Source organism: Giraffa tippelskirchi, chromosome 4, assembly GCF_054371585.1.
Source record: "Giraffa tippelskirchi isolate mGirTip1 chromosome 4, T2T-mGirTip1v1.2.pri, whole genome shotgun sequence".
NCBI classification, from domain to species: domain Eukaryota; kingdom Metazoa; phylum Chordata; class Mammalia; order Artiodactyla; family Giraffidae; genus Giraffa; species Giraffa tippelskirchi.
Window position 1 is genome coordinate 158,054,809 of NC_137278.1, and position 18,333 is coordinate 158,073,141.

The 18,333-nt window shown below is 41.1% G+C and overlaps 2 protein-coding genes and 1 non-coding gene across 8 annotated transcripts in view; 2 read left to right on the forward strand and 1 right to left on the reverse strand.

Annotated features, from left to right (window-relative positions):
• LTA4H (leukotriene A4 hydrolase) overlaps positions 1 to 16,153 on the reverse strand; it is a 30,683-nt gene extending 14,530 nt beyond the window's left edge. For 3 of the 5 annotated variants that reach the window (XM_081595330.1, XM_081595333.1, XM_081595329.1), the window contains exons 1-6: positions 15,937 to 16,153; positions 11,227 to 11,357; positions 9,289 to 9,409; positions 6,393 to 6,461; positions 3,507 to 3,611; positions 2,451 to 2,503 (exon numbers count right to left, since the gene is read on the reverse strand). In XM_081595330.1, the coding sequence (XP_081451456.1) occupies positions 2,451 to 2,503; positions 3,507 to 3,611; positions 6,393 to 6,461; positions 9,289 to 9,409; positions 11,227 to 11,357; positions 15,937 to 16,095 (638 nt within the window). In that variant the 5' untranslated portion in view covers positions 16,096 to 16,153. The remainder of the gene's footprint in view (positions 1 to 2,450; positions 2,504 to 3,506; positions 3,612 to 6,392; positions 6,462 to 9,288; positions 9,410 to 11,226; positions 11,358 to 15,936) is intronic. The other 2 variants (XM_081595332.1, XM_081595331.1) reach the window with 2 other exon arrangements.
• Positions 16,154 to 16,298: 145 nt separating this feature from the next.
• ELK3 (ETS transcription factor ELK3) overlaps positions 16,299 to 18,333 on the forward strand; it is a 204,576-nt gene continuing 202,541 nt past the window's right edge. The window contains exon 1 of one of the 2 annotated variants that reach the window (XM_081595343.1): positions 16,299 to 16,604. The gene's annotated coding sequence lies outside the window, so the exon portion shown is untranslated. The remainder of the gene's footprint in view (positions 16,605 to 18,333) is intronic. The other variant, XM_081595347.1, reaches the window with a different exon arrangement.
• Positions 16,588 to 16,659, forward strand: TRNAD-GUC (transfer RNA aspartic acid (anticodon GUC)). The gene has a single exon. It is a non-coding gene; the product is annotated as a tRNA-Asp (tRNA).

An 18,333-nucleotide genomic window follows, 5' to 3' on the forward strand; every position in this document is an offset into this window, starting at 1 on the left:
TTTTGGAGATTTGTTTCATAATGACACAAGTGACTACTGAAATATAAAAGCTAGTTATTGTAATTTTGTGTTTCTCTTTTAAAACCACAATTTAAATAAAAGGAAGAAACAAATATAACTATATATCACATATAGGACTAGAACTCAACAAAAATTTTTTTCATCTAAACTTCATCTTAAAAATTGTATGCAGTGCAAACCCCAAACAATAAGACTTTGCCTTGATATTCTTCCCCAGAAAGGCAGTGGATTCTAGGGCAGTGTCTCTCAAACATCAACGTGCATACAGTTATTTGGAGAGCTTGTGCAAATACAAAGTTTGATGTAGTAGGTCTGGGACAGGACCCAAGGACTTGTATTTCTTTCTCCTTTTCAAAAATATTTATTTATTTGGCTGTGCCAGGCCATAGTTGCAGCATGTGGGGTCTAGTTCCTCAACCAAGGACTAAACCCAGGCCCCCTGCATTGGGAAAATGGAGTCTTAGCCACTACACCACCAGGGAAATCCTTGCATTTCTAACTAACTCCCAGGAGATGCCAAAGCTATTGGTCTGTAGACCACTGTGAGTAGAAATGGTAACCAGTGCTATGCAATATAAATTAATGAGAGCTGCAAATGTGAGCCACGTGTGTAATTTTAAATTGTCTAGTAGCCACATTTTTTTTTAAAAAGGCAAAATGAAGAGGATGAAATCAATTTTAATACTATATTTTAACCCAATATATCCAAAATATTATCATTTTGACATGTAATCAGCATAAAAGATTATTAGTAAAATATTTTGCATTCTTTTTTTTCATATTAAGTCTTTAGAAATCCAGTGTGTGGTTTACACTTTCAGCACATCAAGCCTCATGTAGGTTAGTGGCTGCTCCTCCAGACAGCAGAGTTCTAAGCTACAGGGGCTCCAACATCAGATGGCCTAAGATGGGTCGTAGCTCTGATATTTTCTAGTTCTGCTATTCTGAGCCAGTTATTTAAACTCACTGAGTTTTTTTTATTGGTAAAATGAGAAAGAGTAATTGTATTCATTTCACAGAGTTGTGAGGATTCAAGAGATTGATGCACCGGAAAGTGAAAATGAAAGTCGCTCAGTCGTGTCTGACTCTTTGTGATCCCATGGACTATACAGTCCATGGAATTCTCCAGGCCAGAACACTGGAGGGGATAGCCTTTCCCTTCTCCAGGGGATCTTCCCAGCCCAGGGATCAAACCCAGCTCTCCCACACTACAGGCAGATTCTTTACCAGCTGAGCCACAAGGGAAGCCTGATGCATTGGAGCTGGTACCTAATGCTGCTGCTGCTGCTGCTGCTAAGTCGCGTCAGTCGTGTCTGACTCTGTGCAACCCCATAGATGGCAGCCCACCAGGCTCCTCTGTCCCTGGGATTCTCCAGGCAAGAATACTGGAGTGGGTTGCCATTTCCTTCTCCAGTGCATGAAAGTGAAAAGTGAAAGTGAAGTCGCTCAGTCGTGTCCGACTCTTCGCGACCCCATGGGCTGCAGCCTACCAGGCTCCTCCATCCATGGGGTTTCCCAGGCAAGAGTACTGGAGTGGGGTGCCATTGCCTTCTCCCGGTACCTAATGAGACCTGCTGATTGGCAACTGCTATGACAATGATGATAATTATTATTTAGCAAGTGCCTCCTATACGTCAGGAGCTTTACATATGTTGGGTCTATCAATCCTCACAAAAAAGCTTTGAAGTACATATGATTATTTCTAGGTTTTAGGTGAAGAAGATAAAACCCCAAAACCTTCAGCATCCTCTGAAGTGAGATGTCGGTATGTCTTGGTGAGTATTCATTCTGATGCTCACAGATGCTCACCCTGAGAAGTGAGCTACCCAAGGATGTTCATAGTTAACTTCAAGAGCTGGACCAGGAGCTGTGTTTGCCTGACATGTCCACCATGTCCACATTTCTGGCAATTTAAAGAATGTGATTACTATACAGTCATTCTTAGTTTTCAGTTGTTTAAAAATAAGCACAAACAAGAAATTAAGAAAAGGGCACTTTAGCTGCTGGTAAAACTTTAACAAAATATCTTATATTTCTGTAATATTCATAGGCTTCCGAGTGCTTTAAAATAGTTTATCTCATTTGTTGCACATAATCACCCAACGTGGTAGGAAGGGGGATGTCGTAATTTGAAGGATGAAAAAACGGAGGTTATGAGGATTGACTTGTTTAAACTTGTTTTAGACTCCAGATTAACAGTAAGAGTATGCTCATTCTCTAATACTTGGAAAGTCCAAGGGGTGACTGGTAAAGATCTTTTAATTTAAAATTAATTTGTGATTCACATTTCATGATTAGATTTGAATATTTCTAGAGTGGTCAGCTTGTTATCTTGAGAAACACAAAAGTGATCTAACAATCCCGACAGAGGGTCAAGACACCTAAGGTTTGATCTTTGTGTATACTTCAAAATTTGTTCACAAGCTCACCTGCTTTCTAAAGCTCCAACAACCAAAGCAATCAGGTAGCAGGGGATTGGAACCTGAAGGGGCAAACAAGACACACAGCACATGCTCGAATTAGTGATTAAGAATGTTAACAGAATAAGACAATTCATATTCAAAAGAAAGTTTCCTTTCAAATCTCCAAACATTAGTGTAGATTACTTTCTTTTGGTACTTCTCAAATGGTTCCCATTTTTGACAGGTCTAGCAGTTCAAAATTACAATATAAGAACTTTCAAAACATCTATTTTCCTTTTATCCTATTAGGAAGGAAAGCTTCTGAAATGTAAAAAATATGATTGCATAGTATTACAAGGTCCATCTTAAGCATTTCACAAAAATTAACATATAAGAAGGCAACTGTGCTTTCCTCTTTGTTTTGTCCTTTCTTCTTGAATTAAAAAAACTTCATTTTAAATTGCTTTTTTGAAATCACTCCTGGCATATTTGAGAGACATACAAAATAATCCAGCAATGAAAGGATGCTAAAGGTTTTAGAATCCCAGAAGCTGGGGTGGGGGCAAAATTGTCCGTGATTCAATTACAAGTTCTGCTAAGGAGGATGGTTTTAAAAAGCATTAATGTACACCCACAAAGAGACACACACACACAATTCATTAAAAGTCAAAGATAGAAGTCAAACTACCAGCTACCTAGGAATTGTAACTTAAAGGACTGTAACTGTTTTTTGGTCTAAGATAGCCCTTCCATCTGTGAACACAATGCCAACACATACCCACAGTTCGGTACCAGGGCAGGTCAAAGTAACTTAGAAACAAGAAACCTGCTACTGACTGAGATGAGCAAAAATGGCATCAGGCACACCCCCTACCATACCTACCCAGCACCTTCCTTCTTCAATACAACGTTGCAAGCAAAACCAAATATTTCAAAAGAGCAAAAGAAAAGGAAATGAAAAAAAGCAGAAGCTGCTTTCTAAATTCTGCAATATTTCAAAAGCCATTTTGCTTTCCAAATGAGAAGAAGCTATCTGGAGTTCACCACCAACTGAAACACAAAATCTAGACCCCAAGATCTTACTTTTTGGTGGAATCTGTAAATTTTCCTGCTTGGGTCTTCTGGGTCAGGTGCTTCTCCGTCACGAATGGCACTCATAAGTGCCACCAGTTCTTTGGGGACAGACACCTAATCAAGAAGAAAAGTCATTACCAGTTATAAATAAAACGTTCTATGTAAAATAACCTCTTCTGCCTTCTTGACTCTTGATCCAGTAGACTATGAACCCAATACAATCATAAGTATCAGTTTTATAAACAGAATTAGCAATATGTAAAACTGGCTTCTTTAAAAACGAATGTGAATATCGACCTATTCATTCCCCTATTCATATTGAAAGCATTTGGTAGAAACGAGATTAAAATCCCAGCTCTGACATTTACTAACTGTGTGGACTTGGGTAAATAACCCTCCTGAGCCTCCATTTCCTAAATCAAATGAGGGTCATACTTCATAGAATTGTTTCAAGGAATAAATAACCTAAATTTATGTTACTTATAAAGAATGTACATTATTTATTTTAATCATTTACTTTTATTATGTTAATAATTTTTTGACCACACCTGGCAATGGCAGTCACTAGGCCTGATCCCCTCTATGCACTCAGGAGAGATTCAAAAGGATGCTATACTCACTTTAGAACAGAGGATACAATTCTGAAAAATTTAATATTTAAAACATAAACTTAAGGGTTACAAAATTCTACTTTTAAAATATCTTAATTAATTTATGTATATTTGGCTGTGCTAGGCTTTCTCTAGTTATGTCAGGTGGGGGCTACTCTCTAGTGGCGGTGTGCAGGATTCTCATTGCAGTGGCTTCTCGCTGCACAGCACAGGCTCCAGGCAGGCAGGCTTTAGTAGCTGCAGCATGCAGGCTCAGTACTTGTGGCTTGTGGGCTCTAGAGAGCAGGCTCAGTAGCTGTGGCCCAGGCTTAGCTGCTGTGTGGCATGTGGAATATTCCCTGACCAGAGATCGAACCTGTGTCCCCTGCACTGGCAGGTGGATTCTTATCCATTGTGTCACCAGGGAAGTCCCGAATTCTACTTTTTAAGGGTCTTGAGTGTGAGGAACTTAAACTTATTGCTGAGAAAGGTGAAATAATTTTCTCTGGAACCTTGTATGGAGAAGATCCTTATGGAGCAAACCTATGGTCATTGATGTGTGTACCCTAGCTCCATGATTCTGAAAGTGTTACTTCTAATGAATGCCAGAATAAAGGACCATCCCCTGAGTATTAGTGACTTAGCAAGCATCCATTCCAACAATTCTGGACTTTCTTGTTCTGTCTATACGTAGTAGTATTAGTTGCTCAGTTGTATCTGCCTCTTTGTGATCCCATGAACTGGAGCCCACCAGCTTTCTCTGTCCATAGGATTCTCCAGGCAAGAATGCTGGAGTGGGTTACCATTCCCTTCTTCAGGGGATCTTCCCGACCCAGGGATCGAACCCTGGCCCAGCCCTCAAAGCTGTTACTGAGGCAAGCACAGAATCAGGAGTTCCAGAACCAGTGCTGCTATAGCCACAGATCCTGGAGCTAAAAGCCTAGAGACTACTGTGGTTCCACTTCCTCCCTTCATTTAGGCAGTGATATGTCATACAGATGAGAAAGCTGAGGTGGTGAGGTCACAAGACTTGCCCAAGGTCATGCACTTATTCAGTGGTGGAGAAGAGCCCAGATCCTGGGATTCTTGGCCTCCAACTGTAGTTTCTGCAGCGTTATGCTCAGGGTGGTTTGGTGGTGGGACAATGTGGGAATCAAGAAGTTTCCATAAATACTAGATAGTCCTCAGTTCCATTTGCCTGGTCTGAGTAAGTCTAGCCTCTGGGATAGTATTTATTGATTATAGTCCACCTTTTCGTAAAAGGATTAGCAGTACCCACAACAAGAATAAGTTGGAAATACATACAAATAAGTCTGTAATATACGCCCATTAGGATACCTAGATAGATATTTTCATGGCTAGTTCCCAGGTGGTGCTAGCGGTCAAGAACTCACCGGCAATGCAGGAGACGGAAGGGATGTGGGTTTGATCCCTGGGTCGGGAAAACCCCCTGGAGGAGGAAATGGCAACCCATTCCAGTATTCTTCCCTGGGAAATCCCACGGACAGAGGAGCCTGGTGGGCTACGGTCCATGGGGTTGCAGAGTAGGACACAACTGAAGCGATATGCACAAAGTGCATTTATAGAGCATTTAACCCTACAATTTTTTTCAAAGTTAAAAAGAGTTGCTCCCAAATTCTTGTTTTTAGGTCTAGAATTCTTTTTTTGTACATGTAATTTTATTTATTTTTGGCTGCACTTGGTCTTAGTTGCTGCATAGGTTTTTTCTCTAGTTGCAGCAAGCGGGGGTTACTGTTCGTTGCAGTGTGCGGGCTTCTCACTGCCGTGGCTTCTCTTGCGGCAGAGCATTGGTCTAGTTGCGGCTCCCGGCTCTAGAGCACAGGCTCAATAGTTGTGGCACACGGGCCTAGTCGCTCTGTGGCATGTGGGATCTTCCTGGAGCAGGGATCGAACTCTGTACTGGCAGGTGGATTCTTCACCACTGATCTACCAGGAAAGCCTCTGAATTCTTTTTAAAATCAGAATGATACTCACTTCCTTTTTTTACATTTATGTTTGAAACTGCCTTTGGAACAGAGGTTCAAAATGAGATCCATTTTTCTAACATATTTCAGGCAGAATTTAATTAAGTAAACTACTGCTAGCTAAAAAAAAAAATTATCTCTGCTTATCATTATTGACTTATTTGGTTCATTTTGGAAAGATAATCTGTGTTCATGGATTGGAAGAATTAATATTGCTAAAACGTCCATACTACCCAAAGCAATCTACAGATTTAATGTAGTCCCTATCAAAATTCTCATACAGAACAATTAATTCAGCTAATAATTTCAGTAATAGTTACCTCTGCGCTGTAGGTTAATTTCACGGAAGGAGTGTCCTGGCAAGGAAGAATAGCTCTACAGTGGATGGCCTGGGAAAGAGAGGGAAAAAAGAAACAGCTGTTTCCCTGACTCATAAATCAAGTCATTAAGAAGTCATTACAATTGCAGCATTGTTCTTAGATGCGTTCTTTTTAAAAGTAAAAATGTCTCACATTTCTTCAGTTCTTTTCCAGTAGCAAAAGTAGATCTGTGGATAAAAAAATCTGATTTCCCCTTTTACTGTATGCCCCACCCTCACATTTCAGCTGGAGCATGAAGCAGCGTTAAACAATGATTCCTGAGCAACAGTAGCGCCCAGTGAGAAGTTGTTAGGAACCCTGTCGAAAAACAGCTCCTTAGTGAAGTAAATTTGAGAACCATGGCATGTTACATGCCTGTCTGGGAGAGTCACCAAGAACATTAGCCTTCTGAAGGCTCTGAAAAGACCTAGAATAAAGAAACCTGCTCAAATTCTTATATTTATTTCAACACAAAACCCACTTTCTTTTGGTTAATTATTAAAGCCTAATGGGACGCCAGTTTTCTGAGAAATACAGCTTGGACAATGTGGTTAAGGTCTTGACATTTTGATCTTGTGGCAAACTTTGAAAGTAAACACTAGGAAGACAGGAGGAAGAAAGAAAAGTCTCTTTTAACACCATCTAGACATATCCATTCACCTAATATGTAGAGCATTTCTTTGTTTCTGCATCCATCTGTCATAATGATCAATTCCATCAAGAAGAATGACCAGAGTACCTACGATTTCATACCCTGGCCTGTTGTCAGATAAGTCTGCATCTATTGCTGGTGAGCAAAGGGAACCCAACCTCACTGAGCTTGAAGGAACACTGACACTCACCTCTCTCTCTGAGGTTGTTATAAATCCCAGACACACTTCTGCAAACTTCCTTCTATCCTCCAGACACCAGCTCTTTTCACTTCAGATCTAACAGATTCTCCAAAGATACAGGAGTCCAAGTGACCTCACCTCGAGTTGGATTAAGTAGAACTAGAAGAACCAGATAGTCTGCTCTCCCCAAACAAGGTTCTAAGTCCATGCATTTAGGGTTCCTTAAAGGTCCCTGGTTATGTGACTCCACAATGCCAGGGGTGAGGTTTATGTGTATTTCACTGGATAAGACCAAACCAAGGAAAATATGCATAGAGAACAGCTATAAGCAAACTCATCAAACAAAATCATGTCTATGTGCTTCCTATCAACTGTAGTAATTTAACTGAAATTGCTTTCCTCCATTTGGAAAACTGCTTCCAACAAGAAATGGAATAAAATGTTCAAAATTCACATTCTTGTGACCCACAGATCTTGCATTTCTTGCTAACTTTAGTTCATGGACATTCCATAATAATTACTGATGAAAATCAGATAAGAGATGGAGTGCATAATTGGTACATTCTTGCCTAGAACATGGTATCTCTTCCAAATTAGTGAACTAAGGGTTTCTTAGACAAAAAACAAAACTTCAATTGGCAATAAAAGGTAAACATTGCCAGCACTGCTTCCTTTCTGATAGACTTGTTTTTAAAAGTGAGCCTACCATAGTGTCTTACACAGAGGAATATTTAAAGGATTAAATATTCAAAGTACCTTACACAATGCTTGGAAATATAGTCAATGTTTAATGAAGTAAATTCTTTTAATTGTAAACTATTTGATTGCTAAAAGAATTAGTTTTGTTTCTTTTAGAAGTTTGACACGTATTATTCTTGTGACACACTATCTCTAATTATGTTCTTTAGTTTTTAAACAGAAAACAGATGTAGTCTAAATCATATCATCTTAAAGGTACACTAATATATATATACATAATGTGTACATTTGTACATGTGTAAGAAAAAACTGGAAAGGCTACAGATCAACTCAGTTGTTATCTCTGGACAGTGGTGTCTGGAAAGGAATGGGAAATCTGATCCTTCCCTTTATTGTTAAGCAGTTTTCATAACCGGAGAAGGCAATGGCACCCCACTCTAGTACTCTTGCCTGGAGAATCCCATGGATGGAGGAGCCTGGTAGGCTACAGTCCATGGGGTCGCTAACAGTTGGACACGACTGAGCGAATTCACTTTCACTTTTCCCTTTCATGCACTGGAGAAGGAAATGGCAACCCACTCCAGTATTCTTGCCTGAAGAATCCCAGGGACGGCGGAGCCCGGTGGGCTGCCGTCTATGGGGTCGCACAGAGTCGGACACGACTGAAGCGACTTAGCAGCAGCAGCAGCAGCAGTTTTCATAACCAGTACATATTTTGTTTAACAGTGTTTTCCTTTCATTTTAAGACCATTTATTGAGTGCCCACTCTATGCCAAGTTCTATGGTAGGTGCTGAGGATGTGAATATATTAATAAATGTGACCTAGATAGTCCAGTCTAGGTAGACATGTTTCAAATGAAAGGAAGTGTCTTTTAAAAAGTAATATATGTGGAGAAGGAAATGGCAACCCACTCCAGTATCCTTGCTTGGGAAATCCCATGGGGAGTCTGGTGTGTGATGGTCCATGGAGTACAAAGGGGCTGGACACGGCTTAGCAACTAAACAACAAGCGGCAGTTCTAGCCAATGTATGAGAACAAAAACTTGTAAGGAATAGGGGGTTGGGGCTGAAACCAAAATCCTATTGTTTACAGATGTGAATGTCTATTTAGAAAAACCAAAATAAACTTCAGGCAAATATTAAAAAAAAAAAAAAAGTAATATATGAATGTATTAATGGTGAGAGATATAAATGAAAATGTGGGTAGTCTTTATAAGATAAAATACTATCTTAGGTAAGACCCCAGTATCCGTAAGACCACTGTCCACTTTGCTTCATTCAGTTGCATGAGCTGGGAATAATAAACCATCCTAAGTCTTTTTTACCTGGCACTGACTAAAGAGATAGGGGTGCTCTTTCCCAGAAGTTTGTTCAGGAGTGAGCCACTGGAGAGCAGAAGATTTTGGAGATGTCTCGAAAGAAATCTCTATAACAATTTCTTGATTTCTGTATGAAAGGAACAAATACATTAGTAGTATACAATTCAATCTACCTAAAATTTAAATTTATGATACATAAATAACACGATATACACCAAATAATATAAATAGAATTTTATGAGGTCTCATTACTGCTTGAGAGTAAGTTCTAGGAATGTTTGCCTTGCACGTTCTTACCTGAATGTCAGCCTGTGAGTCTTTTTTTCTACATGGTAACTGCTTATGAAGATGTAAGAGGAACTAGTATTAGGTGAATACCCCAGCTTTTTTCCTGTGATACCAGGTAATCTTTTACAGTGGTGGGAAGGTAGAAGAAATAACTTTGGAACACTGACAACCACTGCAGGCTGGCAGAGCATAGCACAGGGCAGAACTTGTTTCCAAACTGTTACCGAAAGAGTTAAGTCAAGAACTTGAGAGTAAATGTTCATGTCTGTTAAACCTATGATAAAAGCATATGTGTTTGTATTTAATCTCTTCTGCCTAGTAATTAGTTTTTATTGCATTTTACAAAAGTATTAGCTTGTGGTGGACTGGAACTAACAAAAACTGGGTCCTTCACCCAGATAGATTGAGCAGCATTGTTAATGAGGAAACAGCAAGAGCCCTGGACACCAGTGGCTGTGCTTGAGTCTTGATTCTACCACTGACTGTGAACTTGGCTGTGCTGTGAACTTGAGCAAATTATGTGACCTTCCTATGCCACAGTTGCTTCATCTGTGGAATATGGTTAATGATATACCTCGCAAATTATGTGTGTTTCCTTTCTTTTTCTTAAATGGGAAGAGAAGATATGAAAACACTGGCTGCTGCAAGGTGGGATTAGATTGACTTTGTTCTAGGCCAGTGGTTTTTTTTATTCCCTCCACAATATACCAAGGAGTGGTATATACTCCCGATATGACAGCTCTGGCTAACTTTCTTGAACAAGTTACCTTCTCTCTGCGAGAGAAGGTAATATCCTTTCCTCATTTGTCACTTGTATTAATCAAATAACAATGACAAACACATAACCATTTCACCTAACCATTTCTACATACTAATCTTGGGATAAGTGCTGTAGATGTATTCTTTAATCCTTATAGTGCATGCGTGCTAAGTTATGCCTGCTAAGTTACTTCAGTGATGTCCCTTTGTGACCCCATGGACTGTAGCCCACCAGGCTCCTCTGTCCATGGGATTCTCCAAGCAAGAATACTGGAGTGGGTTGCCATGCCCTCCTCCAGGGGATCTTTTCATCCCAGGGATCGAACCTGCATCTCTTACATCTCTTGCATTAGCAGGCAGGTTCTTTACCTGTAGGGCCACCTGGGAAGCCCAAATCCTTATAGTAACCCTTTGTAAAATGTAGATCACACCACAAAGGGTTACTATAGAGATTAGAAGAAAGAATACATCTACAGCACTTATCCCAAGATTATTACATAGAAATGGTTATGTGTTTGTCATTGTTATTCCATTAATAAAACTGGCCAGCCTCTGGCGAGGAGGTGAAAAATACACAGCTTGTAAGAGCTTGCCAGGTGACCGTGAGATGCTTCCTTAAGGCATTCCCACCATCACTCTAGGTATTACTAACATGGTGAGTGAAGAAGTAACAGTTATCAAGTCCTATTTTTGAGTATTTTACACAGTGAATTTCTTTAGTATCTTAGGAATATATAATTTTCACTATAAGCTTCGATCTGAACAGCAGATTGGTAGGAGGAGTGTACCAATTACTACATACACACAAACTAAAAATAGGAAATGAAAAAAAAACTAAAATAAAAATATATATTCCCCTTATTTAGACATAAAAGAGAAAGATGAGAATATCCATACTTGCACAGAGCAATAGGAAGAGAGATTTCCATTGGTGATCCTTTGTAACTTTGTCTTTCTCCAAGAGTATATTTGACTTCTTGTCCATTGATGACCACTTTTTCTATTGTGAGGTCCTTGGTATCCAGAATCTAGAAATAAATCAGTATTTTTAGATGATGAGAAAACTGTTTTATGCACTGGAAAAAACTAAATGTTAGTTACAGTCTTACTACAATTTCAGATTAGAACTAGTTGCTTTAAGACAGAGTAAGATACAGAGTGAAAGACAGGAATTAAAGGAGTTGACAGTTAGCATAGGTCCCAATCCACGTTCTCTAAACTTACCCTCTACCATCTGAGCTACCAGGGACGCCCTGGCTTTAAGTAAAAGTCAGATCTAAATGAAAATGCCTTTGCTCTGTCTCCTAAAACTTAACTTCTCTACTATGAAAAAGCTCATCTATAACTTGTTCTTTCATCATGACTCCTCAATATATATTACCTTGTATTTCTTCCTAGAATTCATATAGTCCTACTGCTCTGTACTGCTTTCATAGACTGCAAAATTAAAACAAATCTTGGTGCTTATTAGGCAAATAAGCAGACTGTACATCACTGCTTTGTGTATCTAGAGAAAGTCCAACCTGGCTACGGCAACTCTGACCAAATGGCCCTACAGAGCAGCAGTCCCCAACCTTCTTGGCACCAGGGACTGGTTTCACAGAAGACAATTTTTCCACGGACCAGGGGGGTCAGGGGGATGGTTTCAGGATGATTCATTCACATTACATTTATTGTGTATTTTATTATTATTACATCAGCTCCAACCTCAGTATGAAGCCCTTTCCTTGGCTGCTTTGACTTCACACATCAATGATTCTCCTCTTTGTCTAACGCTTTTTTCCTCCCCCTCCTTTCTAACTATGAAATCTAGATATGTCCCCATGCACGAGCCTTGGGCTTCCAGTTTACTTACCGTATTCTTCCATCCCTAGTTCTTGTTCATTCTCACATCTTCACCTGGAACCTCTGTGTGGGTTCCTCCCCTCCTCTCCCCTCCCCAGGACTTCAGCAGGTATCTCTAACTGCTTGCTTAACATTTCCATGGGAAATAGCATCTCATATTCAATAGGCTCCTGAAGATTTTAAAAACAAAGCCACCCTTCTGTACCCTAAGTTCGCTCTCTCTCCTGTCGTCTCTATTCCGTTGATGGAACTCCTCAACTTACCTAAGGCTTGAAACATTCAAATAATCCACAATTGGTCCCACTTCTCAATCCCGCATAGCCAATTAACAAATTTTTCTTTCACACTGTCCTCATACCTTTTTTTTCCCTTCTACCACCGCCCTGGGTCAGGCCCTGGACTTTCAGAACTGCTCTCTATCTAACCTTCCTACCTCTGACATCTTTCCCTTGAAATCTGGCCTAGGATAGCATGGGGAGTTAGGCTGCCAAGAAACAGTCACTTTACAGTCACCGCTCTTTTGGATCAGTTAACTGGGTGATAAGTTGAGGAAATTTCAACAATTTTATTCTTATCTAGAGTCAAAGAGTTTTTGGCTGGGAAGAAATTTCCATCCTGGTTTTATTATCTTTTCCCTTTCTTTTTCTTTGGTTTTTAAGAGCAGCCAAATTTGTTATGAGTATCATCAGTTTTCCTCCCAATGGGCAATTACTATTTCTTTTGGAGTACTCTCTCTTTTGGGGGAGTCCCTCAATAGTTGGCCTTACTCTAAATTAAATTGTCTTCCCACTCTTGCATATTCAGAAATACTGGATTTTATAGCTTAAGAATAATAAAGGTATTCCTTTGCTCATATTCCAGTACCTGTTTCTGAATATCTGATTTGTTGTAAAAACTTGATGGGAGTATCTTATGCATATAAACTATTTATGTTTATACTACTTTTATAACCATAAGGGTTTCCCTGCTGGCTCAGCTGGTAAAGAATGTGCCTGCAACATGGGAGACCTGGGTTCCATCCCTGGGCTGGGAAGACCCCCTGGAGAAGGGAAAGGCTACCCACTCCAGTATTCTGGCTGGAGAATTCCATGGACTGTACAGTCCATGGGGTTGCAAAGAGTAGAACACAACTGAGTGACTTTCACTTCACTATAACCATAAGGGTGAATCATTTGGGTCATTTCCCAGTGAAACATATTCTATTTTCTGTTTGCCTAAACTTCTCAAATCTGTTCTGAATCAGAAGATTGTTTTAACTATTTTTCTGTGAAACCTTTTCCGTATCCTCTGTGTTTATTACAGCAGCTGGCCCAGCTTTCTCCAGCAGCACTTACTGTGCCACATTACAAGGATTTGTTTTATCCATTAGACTGAGGGCTCTTCAAAAGAAAAAGAATGTTACTTAGGCTTGCATTCCTAGGGTTTAACACAGTGCCAGAGAAACAGTAGGTGCCAATTAATGCACAAAACAAGTCCTGGACCAAGAGAAAATAGGAAATGCAATGTTTAAGCTGTGTATCTCAAGTCCTAACCTCAGCTAGCACTCCCAAATTACTTAAGAAATTCCCCTTCAAATTTCACTGATAAATGTTATTAAGCAATTGATCAAAAATAGAAAGAAGAAGGAAAAACAAAGGAAACTGGATAGTTGGCTAGTTGGAATTAGCAATTTAAACATCTTCTCTTGAGCTTTGCAGGATGCAAAAAAATAGGCAGGTTTTTAGACTGGAACTTTGAACGGACATAAAATTTAAGTGTCCTAACTCTAGCTTACTCGTGGAACAGAGGTAGAGGTTTAATTTTTATAAATAGGAGTGTAAGGTCATATTAAGCAGTGACAAACTATCAAAATTCACTTTCTTTTACTAAAAGGAGAGATTGCATTGAAAGAGGACTTCAGTTCAGCCGATCCTGCCTGGGCAAAGCTGTCTGCGATAATAAATGATAGCCTGGCATTTCAAGCAGACAAAGGGCAGCCTATAAGGAAATAGTTGTGATATTGCTTATAGTACTTTGATTTATTTATTTCCTTATAGTACTTCTGGGGACTACAAATCAATACATAGAGGAGTCCACCGATTTTTGAAACCAAAATTAGTCTAGGAAAATGTTAAATGACAAAGTAAGAAAGTTAGGTGCTTTATTGGTTCATATCAATGAACTCAAAATACAGATCTATTACTCAAGCAGGCAAAAGTCATAAAAGCCACCAACTCTCATCTAAACTTACTATTACGCCCAATCAGTGGATCCCACTGATTTCCCCCTATCAAGCTTACAACATACCAACAGCCCAGGCAGGATCGGCTGAACTGAAGTCCTCTTTCAATGCAATCTCTCCTTTTAGTAAAAGAAAGTGAATTTTGATAGTTTGTCACTGCTTAATATGACCTTACACTCCTATTTATAAAAATTAAACCTCTACCTCTGTTCCACGAGTAAGCTAGAGTTAGGACACTTAAATTTTATGTCCGTTCAAAGTTCCAGTCTAAAAACCTGCCTATTTTTTTGCATCCTGCAAAGCTCAAGAGAAGATGTTTAAATTGCTAATTCCAACTAGCCAACTATCCAGTTTCCTTTGTTTTTCCTTCTTCTTTCTATTTTTGATCAATTGCTTAATAACATTTATCAGTGAAATTTGAAGGGGAATTTCTTAAGTAATTTGGGAGTGCTAGCTGAGGTTAGGACTTGAGACTTGTTGCTTATTGCTGGGCTGTAGTAGCTATCACCATACTATGCAATATATGTGGCTAGTTTTCTTGTTCTTCTTATTTGTAAAAATCCTTATCTTTGAAATTCAAATACTATCAGACAGCTTGAGTAAGAACACTGAAAACAGGCTATGTTGTACAGATAAAATCATTTAATAACACTCCACAAAGCTAAATAAGTTTTTAATCGTTCTGGTGGCTAGAGAGCTTGGAGAAGTCCTTATTTTCTAAGAAAGTGCAATATTACTTGCTGCTGGGAACCAACTATTAATCATTTGTATTGAGACATCCTTAGAAAGCTTGAATGTCCCACCCCTCCTTAAATTATTCTCAGAGAAGGGTGATAAGAAGCAAAGGTAGGAAGACGTATTACAGCAGGGTTCGGAATTCTAGGGGGTTTTAGAACTGGCAGGGAGATGGTAATCAGTCATATCCTGTAGACCTGCAGGTTGAAATAAAGGGGCCTGGGAGGGAGAGGTGGGACTGAGAATCTGCAGGACAGAGGGCCTGGGACTTAGCTGAGACTATGGGCTGAGGAAAGTGTGCTGGGACTGGAAAAATTTGGGGGCCTGAGGAGGGAGTTCTGGGCTGCAGGCCGAGGAAATGGGGAGAAGGCAGGGGGCGGCTTTAGCGCTGGGAGCTAGGATTAGCGGGGAAAGGAGGATTCCTGCTAAGATGAAACTTGAGCGCTGGGTGAGGAGCGGGGCGTGGAATGGGCACCAGGATGTGTCCAAGAACTGGGAAGGAGGCTTTGGGGAAAGGAGTGGAGGAGAAGGCAGGTATACATAGTGGGTAAAGAAGGAATGCAGAGACTCCAGTTGGGTTGGGAGGGATCGATATGGGATGCGTCGGGGGCTGAAGACGGGGGAACTGAGAAATGAGTGGGGGCTGAAGAAGAGGTGCAGAACACGGGTTGTGGGCTGCGGAGGAGCACCTACAGATGCGCGAAGCAAGCGGGGGGCAGGCGACCGGGAAGGGGCCGAAGCGGGGTGAGAGACAGGAGACGGGTGGCTGGGGAGAGGCGGGCACCCGGGAGCATGTCCCACCATACCAGGCTGCGCAGATTGTCCTCCTGGGACTGGACGGTGAGCGCGGCGGTCCCGGTCAGTACCCGGCGAGTAAAGTCGATGCTGCAACGCAGGTGCAGGTGTTTGGTGTGGCAGACGGACGCCGGGGAGGCCAAGGAGCATGTATCCACTACCTCGGGCATGGCTGTGAGGAGTCCTGATGCACACGATCTGCACCCCAGCTCTCAGCAACCAGACTACACCGCTGAGCGCGAGAGAAAGGGGGAGGGAGGTAAGGAGAGGAGGAGGAATTCGCGGTGTCCGCCGGGAAAGGAAGTTCTTTGAAGTCAGCAACGAGTGCGGTGTGGCATGGATGGAACTACAAGTCCCATGGTGCAGTGCGACAAGGGGTGCGCTTTGCTCTCTGGGAGTGTGCGTGTGTGTGTGTCCAGGGATGTAGAAGTGGATCGATACTGCTCCCGAAGTGGGAGGAGGAGGGAAAGGAGGGGAATGGAAGTTAGAGAAAGGGTAAGCAGATGGAAATAAGTGAAAGCTTTTATTTTAGTTCCATTCAACTTCGATGGAAATTCCAATAGCAGTAGCAGAAATGTCAGGCCTACTGATGATCGTGGGTCATGAGAGGGGCGGGGTAAGAAGAGATAAGAGAACTGTCAGAACACGCTTCCTTGTGCAACTCCTCGTTAGTATAGTGGTGAGTATCCCCGCCTGTCACGCGGGAGACCGGGGTTCGATTCCCCGACGGGGAGGCACGGGAGGCTTTTTTTCCTTGCAGGGTTCATGCAAGCATTTCAAAAGCTACTGTGAAAGAGTCAACATCAAGGTTTATATTTTAAAACTGTTTTGTGTTTGCTTTCCATGTCAGCAACCCAGTATGTACATTTCCAGGCCCTAGAGATCAAAACGAAAATAAACCACATTCTCATTGTAGAAACTTAAAGCGATTACCTCAGTATACTGTAATGAGAGAATTCTATGATAAGAGTGTGCAGTGGGAGCAAGGGGGATGCAGAACTGGGGCATACTGGACGTGAGGAGGAGTTGAAGGATGACTTGCCTAAAAAATGGAGCCTCAGGGTTGAAACTGGGAAAATTGGAGAAGAATGTGTCTCAAAGGACTTTAAACAGCTGGACCTTTAATCTTGAATGCATGAATGGGGTACTCATAGAAGAATTTTAAGCAAGGGAATGACATGGTCAGACTCATGTTATTAAAGGAACACTGGTAGCATTCAGAGAATGTGTGTGTGTGTGTTAGTCTCCTATCTGACTCTTTACGACCCCATGGACTGTAGCCCCTCAGGCTCCTCTGTCCATGGGATTCTCCAGGTGAGATTACTGGAGTGGGTTGCCATGCCCTTCGCTAGGGGATCTTCCCTACCCAGGGATCGAACCCGGACCTCCTGCATTTCAGGTAGAGTCCTTACAATCTGAGCCACCAGGGAAGCCCCAGAAAATGGGTATGAGGTATCAAAACCACAGTCAGGAGATCTGGAAAACTACCAGGCTTCCCTGGTGGCTTAGGTGGCAAAGAATCCACCTGCAATGTGGGAGACCTGGGTTCAATCCCTGAGTTGGGAAGATCCCCTGGAGAAGGGCATGGCAACCCACTCCAGTATTCTTGCCTGGAGAATTCAATGGACAAAGGAGCATGGGGGCTATAGTCCATGGGATCACAAAAAGTGGGTGACTTTCATTTCACTTCCACTGCTAAAATAAATAGTCCAGGAAGAAGATGCTGGGGGCCTGATATAGGTGTCTAATAAGTAGAGATAGAGAGGAAAGAATGGAAGGAGTACTTAAGAGACAAGAGGTGTCACATTAAGAAGGAGCCTAAGATGATTTGTCAGATTCTTGGCTTCAGTGGTTGGGTAGTCATTAACCAGAAAAAGAGACTATGTTAAGAGGACAGACTTAGGTGGGCAAGATCTAAGTTTAACTTGGGACAAATGGAGTTTGAGAATGTATGGGAGTCAGAGTGGAGACATCCTTGAAACACTCTGGAGAAGGTTCAGGCAGATATGAGAGTATCATCATGTAGTGAGTGAAACTATGACAGTGAGTAAACTCAGCCCAGGGATCATGTGCAAAAAGAGCAGTGAAAACAGCTGGGAAGCTTGGAGCGTGCCAGAATTTAAGAAAAAAAGCTAGAGGATGGGAGGAATCCTTTCACAGTGTATATGTATACCAAATCACCACGATGCACACTTTCAATATCTTAACATTTTATTTGTCAATTATACTTCAATAAAGTTGCATTTTTTAAAAGGTGGGGGATGGTGGTGCTAGAGTAAAAGGAACTCATGAAATAAACTAAAAAGAGCCAACCAGCAATGTCAAATACAGCCTAGAGGGCCATTACAATAAGAAGTAAAAGATCTTCCTTGAATTTGGCAATGGGATGGAGGTGGGAAGATGGTGGT